This window comes from Mauremys reevesii, linkage group 6 (assembly GCF_016161935.1).
Source record: "Mauremys reevesii isolate NIE-2019 linkage group 6, ASM1616193v1, whole genome shotgun sequence".
Classification (NCBI taxonomy): Eukaryota; Metazoa; Chordata; order Testudines; family Geoemydidae; genus Mauremys; species Mauremys reevesii.
This window is the reverse complement of record NC_052628.1, coordinates 114,918,331-114,932,999: the sequence shown is the minus strand read 5'-3', so window position 1 is coordinate 114,932,999 and position 14,669 is coordinate 114,918,331. Positions and strand designations below refer to the sequence as shown.

At 40.9% G+C, this 14,669-nt stretch overlaps 1 protein-coding gene across 1 annotated transcript in view; it reads right to left on the bottom strand.

Annotated features, from left to right (window-relative positions):
- Window positions 1-6,996: 6,996 nt before the first annotated feature.
- HSDL2 (hydroxysteroid dehydrogenase like 2) overlaps window positions 6,997-14,669 on the bottom strand; it is a 29,056-nt gene continuing 21,383 nt past the window's right edge. The window contains exons 7-11 of the mRNA XM_039543064.1: window positions 13,250-13,444; window positions 12,637-12,708; window positions 8,811-9,044; window positions 8,348-8,476; window positions 6,997-7,180 (exon numbers count right to left, since the gene is read on the bottom strand). Coding sequence (XP_039398998.1) covers window positions 7,068-7,180; window positions 8,348-8,476; window positions 8,811-9,044; window positions 12,637-12,708; window positions 13,250-13,444 — 743 coding nt within the window. The 3' untranslated portion in view covers window positions 6,997-7,067. The remainder of the gene's footprint in view (window positions 7,181-8,347; window positions 8,477-8,810; window positions 9,045-12,636; window positions 12,709-13,249; window positions 13,445-14,669) is intronic.

Sequence of the window (14,669 nt, the reverse complement as noted above, 5' to 3'; positions counted from 1 at the left end):
GTGGGCTGGTCCTGCCTGTAACAAGTGTAACAATAATGCTACACATTTCTAACACTGACAATCCCCATCTACCAAGTTGCGTGTGCAAATTCATTCTAGCCAGTGAAGTTGCCCAGTCACCTTGGGTGCATGTTAACCTTGTCAATCAGTAACTTTAAAAGCAGGGAAGGTTTGGTAAAGAGTGCATTCTCCTCATACCTTGTAACCAAGATATAAAATGTACCCTAGCAGAGCCAAAAAATCAGAGGATAAATAAGCCACCCATGTACAATAGTAGTAATTAGCTAGCAGTGACACCTGCTGCTAACGAGCAGCAAATGCAAGCCACCTCAAGATCAAAGCGCTTCAAGAATTCTTACATGCAGGTTTTTACAATAAACAGCACCATACTGAGAGCACCTGATAGAAATATAGATCAGGATGACATTAATGGTATTATTTTTTTCCCCTCCATTCCAGATTCTTATTTAGTTAAATCACTTATTTTAGATATGCTTGCCATGCAAGTAAGTCATGCTGAAGAGGTGAGAGATATCTGAGTGGAAAATAGCACAGAGCATAGTCAACGTGGTTGAAAATTTAGTAAATTTTATAAAATGTATTAATCAAAGATAGAAATGTTGTTGAAAATATTGACTAGCTCTCATTTGGGAGCAGTCCCCAGACCCCACCGAAGAGAGCCATGATTCAAAAGAGTCTTTTGTACCTATGGACTTCCATTGTTCCTGGGGAGCAGAGTTTCTTGGTCAATATACAATAGTATGCCATGATGATAGTCTGAGGATTAGTGACTTTTGAACAAGCTCACTTTGCCATGTGCGCTTTCATTTTATAACCTGTTAATCAGGCTTTTATCCTGCAGGAAAAGAAAAATCCTGCTGAAAAGGTAAAACAAACAAAAACAAGATGTATTTAATCCTGCACTAAGGATATCATGACATTTGCTGGACTAACTGAAATGCACATCACACTGGGAGTTTGTACATGTACTTCTATCCAGTTCTGGTACATCTCAAAAGGTCAAAGCTGTTCTGTCTGAAACAAACATAAAAGGTCAGAACACACAAACACCACATGCATAAGAAAGTTACAAAAAGCTTTCATGAAAATCTATCATTGCTCACAGCAGAGATAATCTCTCTGAAGAGGTTTATTTCACAGCTTATTTGAAAATAAATGTATTCACTTTTTTTTAAAAAGGCTTAAAGAGGTCTGCTCTAAATGTATTAAAAATGTGAAACCATAGGAAAGTAGTACATCTAAGGGCTCTCTCCATGCATTGAACAAAGAACGAATAGGTCTGGAGTTTTTTATTACCATACAAAAAGGGCGGGGGGGAAATGATATTTTTTTGTATTTAGTTAATTTTATAAAATATCAACATTTTATTCTATGCAGAGCTGGTAGAACCATCTTTAGTTTACATTGCTCAACATTTTGCATTATAAAATCCTGTTCTCGGAGGCTTCTAAACTTTGACAAACTTTACCCATTTGGGCTGAAGTTTTCCATGTCAGGTATCTGCCTTAGGCTGAATTATTTTCAAAAGCTTCAGCACGAATGGTTCAGTCAGTTCTGAGAATGAGAAGAGGGCAAAACATATTTTATCCATATTTTAAAAAATCCTTACAACCATCTCACTGAGAAGCTCTAGTACCTTCATGCTTTGGAGCAGGGACTTGAACTTTGTAACTGGGATATGCCTTTGGCGGCTCCCAGGAAAAAGCACCCAAATCTGGCCAACTCATTCATCTACAAAAAATAAATCATGGTTTACAAATGCTCAGTGAAGACTTGTTAGGGTTTGGCAGTTAGCTTCTGCAAAGATTCCTTTTGTATGGAGCTTGCTCCAAGTCCCTGGAAAATCCTGCTCCCGAGGACCATTGTGGTGCCAGGCAGTGGAACTAAAAACAGGGAGGCTGTATCTCCTTTGCTCCCTCTGCTGGGCCCAGGTACTGTGGAGGAGAAAACAGTCGGAGGCAATTGCAGAGGACACAAGGGCCAACATGAGGGGCAAGGCAGAGGGAGCAGACTGGGACAAGGAGCCTGGCAGGAGACTGAGAATGAATGAGGAGGCCGGGGACGTATGACAGGACAGGCTCAGAAGGGTCTGAAACCACTAGAGCACACTGCCCTCAAGCCTAAGATAGAACCTGTGATTTCTGAATATCAATATTCCTTTGCTGTCAGCAAACAACTGAAACCCACTAGCAAAGGGTGTGCCTCATTCCCCTCCTGCCTCTAGTGGCTGGACCAGATGCAGGACAACCTACTACTGCTTTTGGGTGCTCTGCTAACTCAAGTGGCAGAGCTCTGGGCTGAGGATATGAAGGCTCCAGCCCTTGGGTGTCAATATGATCCCATACAAAGCAATTACTGTTTTTCAGTTTGCTTTTTCAAAAAAACCTAGAAAATCACACACACACAACATTAAAAGCGCATTAATGATACATTTAGTGCAGAGGATGATCAGTGCGCACTTGAGCAGCTATTTAATATGTTTTCTCGTCATTGTTCAATGGGTGGCCCTAAGCCCTATGCACTGAACACTATTCAAACTCTACTCTTTATTAGTTATTCATTTCCTCATGGACATTTTTATGGTGCTTGAAACTAGAGTATTTAAGTGCTTTACACACATGGTTTGCACAATACCCTGCAAAATGAGGTAGTATCATCCCAATTTTACGGATGGGAACTGAGCCACAAAGAATAAAACACACTCTAATGTTGGGGGTACAATTTGCGATGCCTTGGATGTGATTTTTCAGAGCACTTAACATTATATAGCACTTCTTATGTTCAAAGCACAGCTCCCATTGATTGCAGCTGCAGCTGCACAAGCGTTGAACACTCACAAATAAGACCCCAGGGTCTCACACTGGGCATCCAAAAAATGAGGGACACACAAGCAGGAGCCACCTATTAACAGTTTGGTTTAAAGTGACTTGCCTACCACCACACAGAAACTCTGTGGCAGAGGCTGAATCCAATTTATCCAGGAGTTTCCTTCAACTTTCTTAACCACATGAGCATCCTTTTTCTTCCTGCAACCATTCACTACACAGCTTCCAGCATCTGCAACAAATGAGGCAACCGCCCCCTTCACTATACAGCCCAGATTCACCCCCAAAACACTGTCCATCCTATGCAGTGAATGAGGCAGGGGTCTTGTATAAAAAATAGTTTGTGATCATGTAATTTTACTAGATCATAATAATGCATACACACAAGAGGACCTAGTTGAGGTTGCATCAGCAACTAATGGTGGCATTTCCTAAGTTCTCGACTTGGCATCCATAATATTCTTTTAACATAACTTGTGTAATGCAGAATAATAGAAATGTAGGGCACAAAGGGAATTTGAGATGTTATCTAGTCCAGTCTCCTACCTAACTCATCTCCAACAGCTGTTTCTCTAACCTGTTCTTACAAACCTCAAACAGCAGGGATTCCATCAACTCCCTTGAAAGCCTATTCTAGGACTTAACTATTCTTATAGTTAGAAAGGTTTTCTTAATATTTAACCTAGATCTCACTTATTGCAGATTAAGCCCATTACTTCTCATCCTTCCTTCAATGGACATAGAGAAAAATTGATCAGCATCTTTTTTATAACAGCCCTTAGTCTTCTTTTCTCAAGACTAAACATGCCCAGTTTTTTTAACCTTTCCTCATAGGTCAGGTTTTCTAGACCTTTTTTATCATTTTTGTTGCTCTCCTCTGGACTCTCCCCAATTTGTCCTTGTCTTTCCTAAAGTGTGGCACCCACAACTGGACACACTACTCCAGCTGAGACCTCAGCAGTGCAAAGTAGAATGGGATAATTACCTCTTGTAGTTACATACTGCACCCCTCTTTATGCACCCCAGAATCATATTAACCTTTTTTGCTGCAGCTGGATCATATTGTTGACTCATATTGAATTTATGATACACTATAACCCTCACATCCTTTTCAGCAGTACTACCATCTAGCCCAGGGGTCGGCAACCTTTCAGACGTTGTGTGCCGAGTCCTCATTTAATCACTCTCATTTAAGGTTTCGCGTGCCAGTAATAGAAGGTCTCTTTCTATAAGTCTATAATATATAACTAAATAATTGTTGTATGTAAAGTAAATAAGGTTTTTAAAATGTTTAAGAAGTTTCATTTAAAATTAAATTAAAATGCAGAGGCCCCCGGACCAGTGGCCAGGACCCAGGCAATGCAAGTACCACTGAAAATTAGCTCACGTGCCACCTTTGGCACTTGTGCCATAGGTTGCCTACCCCTGATCTAGCCAGTTATTCCCCATTTTGTAGTTGTGCATTTGATTTTTCCTTCCTAAGTGAAGTACTTTGCACTTGTCTCTATTGCAGTGGTTCTCAGTGCACAGCTGCGGCCCAGCTGAGCTGTGTGCTAAAGGGCAGCCCACGGGCTAGGGACCCACCAGCTTTCTGGCTGCCCGACGGAGAGGGGTCTGGGCTGCCCTGTTGCACAGCACGGCTGGGGCATGGCTGCCAGCTCTCCCCACATGATGGGAGTCTGGGCTCAGAAGCTCCTATCCAGCCCCGCGTGGCGGGGTCTGGGGTTGCCAGCCATCCCCAGGGCAGCCGCATGGCAGGGAGCCAGTGCAGCTAGCCCACCCCACATGGCAGGGTCCAGGGCTGCCGCTGCCCAGCCACGCAAGCTGCAGGTTAGCTGGCTCGACCTGCAAACTCTGGGATCCGGGGCAGCTGCATGGTGCCCGCTCCATGTGGTGGGGTCTGGGATTGGAGCAGCAGGCCCACCCCCTGGAGTCCGGGGCTGCCAGCCAGCCCCGCAGAGTCCAGGGCAGGCAGCCAGCCCTGAAAGGTCCGGGGCAGCCACACGGCAGGGGTCCGGGCCAGGTAGCTGGACACTCCACAATGTGTAGTAAGTTGAGAACCACTGCTTTATTGAATTTTCTGCTGAATTCAGACCAATTCTCCAGGTTTGTGAGTCATTTTTAATTCTAATCCTGTCTTCCAAAGTGCTTGCAACCCCTCCCAGCTTGATGTCATCTGCAAATTTTATAAGCATATTCTCCACTCCATTATCCAAGTCATTTTTTAAAATATTGAATAGTACTGGACCCAGGACTGGGACCAGTATTAGATACAACCTCCTATTTTGACAGCAAACCATTGATAACTCCTCTTGAGTACAGTCTGTCAAGCAGTTGTGCGCCTACCTTATAGTAATTTCATCTAGATCCCATTTCCCTAGTTTGCTTATGGTACCACAGAATCATAGGACTGGAAGATCCCTGAGAGGTCATCGAGTCCAGTCTGCTGCACACTTGGCAGGACTAAGTATTATCTAGACCGTCCCTGACAGGTGTTCGTCTAACCTGCTCTTAAAAATCTCCAGTGACAGAGATTCCACAACCTCCCTAGGCAATTTATTCCAGTGCTTAACCACCCGACAGTTAGGAAGTTTTTTTAATGTCCAACCTAAACCCCCTTTGCTGTAAATTAAGGTCCATTGCTTCTTGTCCTATCCTCAGAGGTTAAGGAGAACAATTTTCCTCTCTCCTCCTGGTAACAACCATTTATGTACTTGAAAATTGTTATCATATCCCTTCTGACTTCTCTTCTCCAAACTAAACAAACTCAATTTTTTTCAATCTTCCCTCATCGGTCATGTTTTCTAAACCTTTAATCATTTCTGTTGCTCTTCTCTGGAGTATCTCCAATCTGTCCACATCTTTCCTAAATGTGGCTCCCAAAACACGACACAATACGCCAGTTGGGGCCTAATCAGCGAAGAATGACTTTTCATGTCTTGCTTACAACACTCCCCCTAGGGTTATGGCCTCATAAGGTAGAAATTTTAAGGACAGGGGGTTGATGATGGAGAAGAAATACAAGTAAGTAATCTTGCTCCCATAGCTTGGACTCATTGCTCTGTTCAACTTTCTGCAAGTTTGTATGAAAGGGGTTAGAAACATGCTCCATGAACATGTGTGTTCATTTGAGATTTGTGAAATATTTTCTGCTATCAGGAAATTTCAGAATGCACTTAATATTGTTATTGTAACGAAGTGTTCTTTGTTAATAAAGTTCTTTCATGAAGGCAATTTTTCCTTGAAGATCAGAATTCTGTCAATACCTTTATTTCTTTTAATTATAATAGCAAGATATTTAAAATAAACAAAATTGTTCCTTATTTGGCACTTCTAGACACGTTTGCTCATGCACTCTGATAGAAAATACTGCTGTTTATTTCAATTAATTTGAGTACAACTTGGCAGGAATAGTTTCCAGCAACAAATCAATTATGTTGAAAATATTCTCTGTAAAAAACATTGCTATTTGATTGAATTATTTAGGCACCTAGCCACAAAGGCTTATAGTTTATTTTTTTATTAGTATACTTTTACTAAGAGTTCCTGAGTTTGGCTTAGAAGTTTTAGAACTCTTTAGCAGAAATCAGTTTCCACAGTAAAAAGTTTAGTATAGAAAATTGCTTTAAAACATAAAAGGTACACCCTCAAAACAGCACTTCAGATTTTTATATTGAGAGCACAAGAAAAAAAAAGTGTAAATAATTTGAAAAGTTAGACTACTAATCATATAGCCCTGCAAGGCTATTACGGTAAACTGATTCCAATCTCCTCCAGCACAGGAGACAGAGAGTTTATAGCCCTTGAAGAAAGAAAACACCTGCGGTCACCTTCACTCTATTTTACTGCTCCTCAGTGCAACTGAGTAGCTTGACGAAAATCCAATATAAGCTTCCTTCATTAGGAAAATGATGATTGGGACATGTAAGTCTCAAAGCCAAGGAGGAGCCTAAAGAAGAAATGGAAATACCCTCCAGCCCCACACAGAGTGCAAGACCCCAGTGGAGAGGAAGAAGAGACCTGAACGTGATGCCAAATGATGGATCTGTTGTTCTAATTAGAATAATGTCAAGTTATTCTTCCTCTAGCAATTCCACATTTCATCAGGTCAATTCCATATTTTTCATAGTACATCCAAAAAAGGCCAGGGTTAGTGTTTTAAACAACAAACAGTGTTACATTTTTATTAAAGGACAATGTTCCACACAATAAGCCTTCCCATCACAGTTTGGAGCTGAACTGAGTCATCATTTTTTCCAACTTCATTGCTAAGGCCATGTTACCTTTAATTTTCAGTTTTCCTGACATGAAGGCCATGGTTGGCTTTAGTTTGCCTAAAAAAAGGGAATAAAATGTTATCAGGAAAATGAAAAGTAGTATAGATGTGACTGAGGACAACACATCACTAAAAGACTCTACTAATTCTCAGATGCTATAAAAACTTAAGTACGTGCTGAAGTGTTTCACTGAACAGGAATGGACTGATGAATCAAGGCTTAAGAGATACTCCCCTTTTTGAGCCAACAAGTCTATGGTGATTGTTTGTGGACTTTTTTATAGTGACTGATGTACAGTTTTGTATGCGACAAATTTCTGATTTTGATTGTCTCTTTTGAATATCTATGAATGTTAATAGTTATTTCAAGGAGTAATAAAACTGGAAAAAGTGTCATATAATACAGCATCTAAATACAATTTAAAAAACCTGTGGAGAAATTTTTCCTTTCCAAAAGTATTTTCAATTCCTTCTCACCAATACACTTCCTGTTAGCCCTATTCTGGGCCTGCTAACAATGCCAGAGTGCAGCAGAACATTGTGGCTTTGTTATATGACCAAACAAGGACTAGATTAAGAATAGCAGTCTTACTTGAGCTGACTATTTTGAACTCATGTCTCCAGGGGTCAGAGAGACAAATGCACTAACTTATTTTGCTACCAACATCTGTAGTTAAAATTGATCTCAATTATTCAGCGTTAGCTAAAGCTTAGTTTTAGACTACAAACACTTAATAGAAACTACTTTTTAATCACTGAATACCACTTAAAAACAAGCGCTGGAGTGTGCATTTGATATCAGTGCATTGGAACAAAACTAATTTTGTGACTCTGTCGATGCATTATACTCGCACACTGTAAGCGTGTAAAATTTTAGAGAGGTGATCTGGGCCTGGAGGGGACCCTGTAGAAAGATCAATGGACCTATTGAGTACTTTCTCAAACATCTTAAAAGTTGGTAAGGAAAGTCAGAGTGTCTGAACTAGCTGTTAAGATTTCAGTGACATGAAGATAGCACCACGCTTTATATTCTCAGACCAGAACAAGTGAAGAGATGGAGAGAGATCAAGGGAATATTTTTTCACTAGTGCTACCAAAAGCCTAAGATTCATCTGGTTATGAGAACATATAATGAGAGAAATATCTAATTATCAATTAGTCATTTGAATAATTCTAAACAGTAATAAAACTGGCTCAACTTTGGTAAAAACCTTTTGTTACTCACCTGAAAACATTTTCACAAAGTCACCACTAGACATGCTCATAACCACATCTACTTTCACAGGTGGTTCTCCAATTCCTGCACTCCCAGCTTTGTTCTTAAGATCAATGTACCAAGTCCCTCCTTCGTCACCTACAAACAAGAACAATGGAAATAGTTTACAGCACATCAAACACAAGGTTTGTGCCTAACTCCTTACCATCTATAAGATAACTTTTCTTGATGTCAACTGTGTAATAAGACATTAATTATGATAATAGTGTTATGGTAATTTAAATGGTTTAGTGTTTCATGAACGGAAGGTAAGGGGTCATGTATCCACATTCTTCAAGGTGTCAAACAAAAAACCTCTTCACTCACTGTACCTTTGGACAAACTAAGAATGAAGTATTTCTCTGTGCAAATGCTGAAGGTATTTCACTGTAAATTTGTAGGTGAAGATTTAATAAAAGAAAGTCTTCCTTACCAGACAGTTCAAACAGATAAACACCTTGGGTAGACCTTACAACATCTTCACTGATTGCTCCCTTAATAATTTTAAATGTTTCTTCAACAGGTCCCAAAGGCTTAACTGCAGCAGACTCAGCTCCGTCGGGGCCTTCAGGCTTGGCTCCATTGGGGCCTTCATGCTTTGCTCCATCGGGGCCTTCAGGCTTGTCTGATTCTATTTTCTTCCCCTCTCTGAACACTGGAGAAGCACCTAGAAGATGGGTTTTTTTCCACTGAATGAAGTAGATACTTTTTTACACCATCGTGCTAGAAAAATCTGTTTTAAAGTACCTACTGCATTTTAAAACATCAACAGCATTCTAGATCTTAAGACTGAGGAAATATATTTTATCAACTGCCAAACAAAAGAAAGAATTTGCTAATTTAGAATTAAGGCTGAAAAGTGCATTTTTAGTCAACGTGAATATTAAGAAGAAAGGGGATGGAGAATTGAAGCTTATACTGCGATGACCCACGCTCCACTGAGGGACGGCGTAGCTATATTGGCCCTGCCTCAAAATAGGAGATGGATGGGGATGGGATGGACTACATCAGGGTGTCTCAAAACTGATGGGTTGGGACATAAAATTGAGCTGCCAGAATGTTTCAAAGGGTCGCGTGGCGGATCCTTTCCCACAGGACTGGCTAGGGCTCACCTCCCTGCTCCAGGCACTGCAAACTCTGGGGCAGCGTTTCTCAAATGCGGCCCTGGTGGCCACAGCTTTTCTTGTGTCCACAGCACCCTGGGTTGTCTGTGTGTAGTAACAGCCCCTCCCTCTCCGGAAGGCCTCCCTCTGACGGAAGTCTGGGTAGGCCAAATTTGAGAGAGGGCACTGCAACTCTATAAGCCAGGTCACAACTCCACTCACACAAATTTGGTCCAATCCAAAGACAGGGACAAACCTGAGCAGCACTGCAACATTGGAGGTTGCAACACGTGGAGCACAGAGCCAAGCCCAGCCAGCCCCACAGCACAAGAGCTGTAGGAGCTGCCACTGTGGGGTAAGTGCCAGGCAGGACCCAACCCTCCCCCTGGGTGGGGGAGGAGGGCAGGACCCAAATGAAACCACCCCAGGGCCTCCACCCCCAGACTATTTGCTGGGTTGCAATGGACCATAAATATTTACAAATGAGCCCAAAAAGGTTGAGAATCGCTGGCCTAAATGACCTCTCAAGGACTCTGCCAGTTCTACATTTCTATGATTCTATGGTTCATATTTCACCTCCCATACATGCACACAGAACCCCCTCCCCCCGCCACAGTAACAAATTGAATTAAATCTTAATTCTGACCTTTACACAATTTATTTACAACAAACTCTATATAAAGAGTGTAACATTATACAATACTAAAATTATTTTCTATGCTTTCTTTTAAATGTTTATGTATCATAGAACCATAGAATATCAGAGTTGGAAGGGATCTCAGGAGATCATCTAGTCCAACCCCCTGCTCAAAGCATGACCAATCCTCCACTAAATCATCCCAGCCAGGGCTTTATCAAGCCTGACCTTAAAAACCTCTAAGGAAGGAAATTCCACCACCTCCTTAAGCATTCCAGTGCTTCACCACCCTCCTAGTGAAAAAGTTTTTCCTTATATCCAACCTAAACCTCCCCCACAGCAACTTGAGACCATTACTCCTCGTTCTATTATCTGGTACCACTGAGAACAGTATAGATCCATCCTCTTTCCCCCCTCATTCTTCTCTTCTGCAGACTAAATAATCCCAGTTCCCTCAGCCTCTCCTCATAAATCATGTGCCCCGGCCCCCTGATCATTTTTGTTGCCCTCCACTCGACTCTTTTCAACTTTTCCACATCCTTCTTGTAGTGTGGGGCCCAAAACTGGACACAGTACTCCAGATGAGGCCTCACCAATGCCAAATGGAGGGGAATGATCATGCGGGTAATGCTCCTACTTATACAGCCCAAAATGCCGTTAGCCTTCTTGGAAACAAGGGCACACTGTTGACTCATATCCATCTTCTCGTCCACTGTAACCTCTAGGTCCTTTTCTGCAGAACTGATACCTAGCCATTCGGTCCCTATTCTGTAGCAGTGCATGGGATTCTACCGTCCTAAGTGCAGGACTCTGCACTTTTCCTTGTTGAACCTCATCAGATTTCTTTTGGCCCAATCCTCTAATTTGTCTAGGTCCCTCTGTGTCCTATCCCTACCCTCCAGAGTATCTACCACTCCTCCCAGTTTAGTGTCATCTGCAAATTTGCTGTATATATTGAATCAGGGCAATTATTGCAACACAGGCAAAACAGTAACATATTTTGCATAAAGTATGTGTGTGCACAGTCTGTTTCAGCTGTTAGTTATCAAGAAGGCTTGTAAGATGTAAATTGATCCATCCTCCTACCATACTGATGGTCAGAGTTTTGATTAGTAGATATGTATACATTAAGCACAATAGAAGTGTTTAACTAAGTGGATTTTATTTGTAATTTACACTGAATATTAGGTTGCATAATGTTTTTTAAAAATATTTAATAAAATTAATTCTATAATAAGTTAGCTGAGTGATAAAATAGTTCTGAATATTCTCTGAAGTGATTTGTTCTTGCTCATTGTTTTCTTATGTAAAGTTTGCTTTTTTAAAAAGCACATATACAACATTTTAATCATTTTCAGATTACTCAAATTACAGAAACAACTAAAGACTAAAAAATAATATTGCCTCTGAAAACTGTGGCTTAAATGACTACCATCATCTCAGATGTCTGTGGCAGAGCTGGGAGAAAGGAAAACAAAAAAACAAACCACACAATTATCCTGGATGCCACTCCAGTGCCTTAACCATAAGGCCAGCCTGCGGAACAGTATGTAATCATACTTTTATAGACTCTAGTAGTCATCTGCTTGTTTTGCGTTGCTTTAGAGGTGGGTACATAGGAGAAACCCCATTTTACAGACAGTATAAACAAGCACATACGTTTAGCCTAATGTTTCTGAGAGGCAATATGACTTAAGTGGATGAGACTTGGGTCTGCTAGAATAGAGACCTGGGTTCTATTCCCATCTCTGCCGGAGGTGATCTTTTTAAGCAACTTCTCAGCTACTCAGTCATCTCATCTGTAAAATGAGGAGCTGGGAAATGATACTTCAGGTCTTACTCAATAAAAAGGGCTGTGAAACCCATAAAATTATGACACATAGGAGAGAGGTCAGACTTGAACTCATCATCTCCGGAGCTCCTAATCCAGTGCACCTTCCCCAAACCCAAATGGTATTTCTGAGGGAAAGGAAGGTGATCTCTCTCACCTTTTCTTCCTCCTGCACTGTGCCTTCTTGACACTGCTGCAGAAACTGTAGCTCCATTTTGGTGATTTTATTTTGGTTAACTAGGAAAATGTCAGTTTTTTAAAAGAGTATAAGATTTCCCAAAAAGAGGGTGACAGTTCCAACCAGGGTGACAATTACATCTGTGTGAATGTGGAAATTAGGTGAGGCAGATCACAAAAGATTTCTGAGAAGTATGCTTTTGACTGTTTATTTCTTTTTCCAGGAAGCACTGATGTCCCCGATTCCCCCCAAAACTCAGACCTATGAAGAGTGCTTCCCACTTTTAATTTTTAAAGTAAGGCAAAATTCTTAGAAACAGTGAAGGTCCTGTCAAGGACGGACACGGACACGGACATACACACAGAGAAATCATTCCCCCCCCCCCCCCAAGTATCTTACATGAGACCACATTCTTGGAAGGAAATATATTTAACAACCTTTATATTTCAGCTTCATCACTGGAAATTAGCTTTAGTGAATGAATCTGATGGAAGTACTTTAATTTCTTACCATGTGCTTCCATTTTCATAGCTAGAGTATCAGGATCTACATCTAGAAAGAAGTCTGGTAGCAATGGATGACCTAAAATAAAATATATAAAAATTGTGAGTAAAGTGAAAACAGCAAAAATAATAATCTATTTCTGTATCAGTATTAAATAACGTCTAGGCTTCTAAATAGGTATTGTACAGCTTCTGGAAAGCAAAAGTCAGTGGCAAGGGAAAGCCAGGTACCTAATATTTTGTCTTAGAGACAGATTTTACTTAGATTTGGGTCTGTTCTCCAGTGGGCGTAAAACGCAACTAGAAGTCTTGTGGAGTCATAATGGAAAATCTTTCATTGAAGAGAAAAAGCAGAAGGGGCCTGAGGAGGTGGGGAGAGAAATCACAGGCTGAGAAATAACAGGCTGCATAAGTCAGTGACATGGAAGCATTTTCCATTCATTAACAGATATTTAGTTAGTGGAAGTTTCACGGGTGGAGGCTCTGGAAGATTGGGCCAACTGTTTCTGGGAATGCAGAAGGGTACCATGGGACTGAACATCCACAGGTCGTTAGCAGAAGAACGGATTATAAACTTACTTGTAGCTTATTTCTTTTCTTAACATTATGTCCTTTCTTACCAGGTGCAACTGCATACACATCAAAATTCTTAATTCCTTCTTCTCTCAGCAGATTTTCATCAATAACGAAGTTTCCTGTGAAACTTTTTGGTTTTGTTAAAATGCAATATGCAGCATCTGCAAGGATATCAGTTTTTCTGCATTGCTGTTCCACACCAGCTCCTCCCAGCATATCCATAGCAGACGTATGTATAGCTAAAAAGTTCAGGGGGAAAAAACAGAAAATTTGGTGGTCAGCACTGATGTTTTAAAGTTCTTCTCCTTTCTCCTACTGCACACACACACTTGAAGTACATTGTTTTATTTTCAGGTAAAGAGCAGATATGTAGCATACTGAAAAAACTCACTAAATTATTACTAAAAGAATGAGATGGAAAAGAGACCTTCAAGTCCCTCTCTTTACCAGTATAAGATTGATCTAGTACAGTATTTTTTTCTAATGTTTTTGTCCAGCCTAGTTTTAAATGTCCTAAACAATGTGACTTCTATCTCTTCCCTAGGAACACTGTAACATATTCTCATACAGCTCACTATTTATTGATAGTCTTTTCTACGATGATCACTACTACAGTATTTGAGCACCTCACAATCATTACTAAATTTAGCTTCACAACAACTTCTGTGATATTGGTAAGTAGCACCTTCATTTTAAAGATTGAGAACTGAGTCAGAGAGTTGACTCAATTGCTTGCCCAAGGCCTCAAAGAAAGGCTCTGGCAGAACCAGGAATAAAAGGCAGCTCTACCGAGTCTTTCGTTAGGTTATTGATCTATTCTAGCGGTTCTGTTCCTGCTAGTCTTCTGCCTTCTATTCAAGGGAAGAATATCGTAAGTTGGAATGCTTCACAGAGGTTTGCACTTTGCTCTTCATACTACTCTTCCTAGATACCATATATTTATTTCAGACTTTCTTGCTACTCCAGAACTGCCCCATTACAATTTAACTTATATTTCCCAGTTCCTTCTTTTGTTCCTCTTGTGGTTTTGTTTTGTGACTCCTTACAATGACTCCATCTGCTGCTCAAGGCCCTGTATCTTTTCCTCCAGAAACTTTGGGAGTGAATGTCAATTATCCTCCTGCATTAAAATTGGGGGATAAAGTTCTATTTAAGCCACCTCGTATTCTACAATCGTACAGGAGTAAGCCTGACCACTCCCGTTTCCATGCAAGTTAAAGCAGCCACGGTTGCTTCCAATAGTCCTTGGAAAGCAAATAGCAGCAACTGCACAATACACTTTGACTATGCCCCCAATACTCCCCTACACCATGGGCTGGGAACAGGGTCACAATATAGCTCTTATACCACCTCTATGCTAGCTAGGGAAGCGCTCTGCACGAAGAGTCTTCTATGGGGACCTCTTCCACTCATTTTAAAGGATTCTTTACACTGGCAGACAAGTGTAAGGCCTCAGTGTAAGCA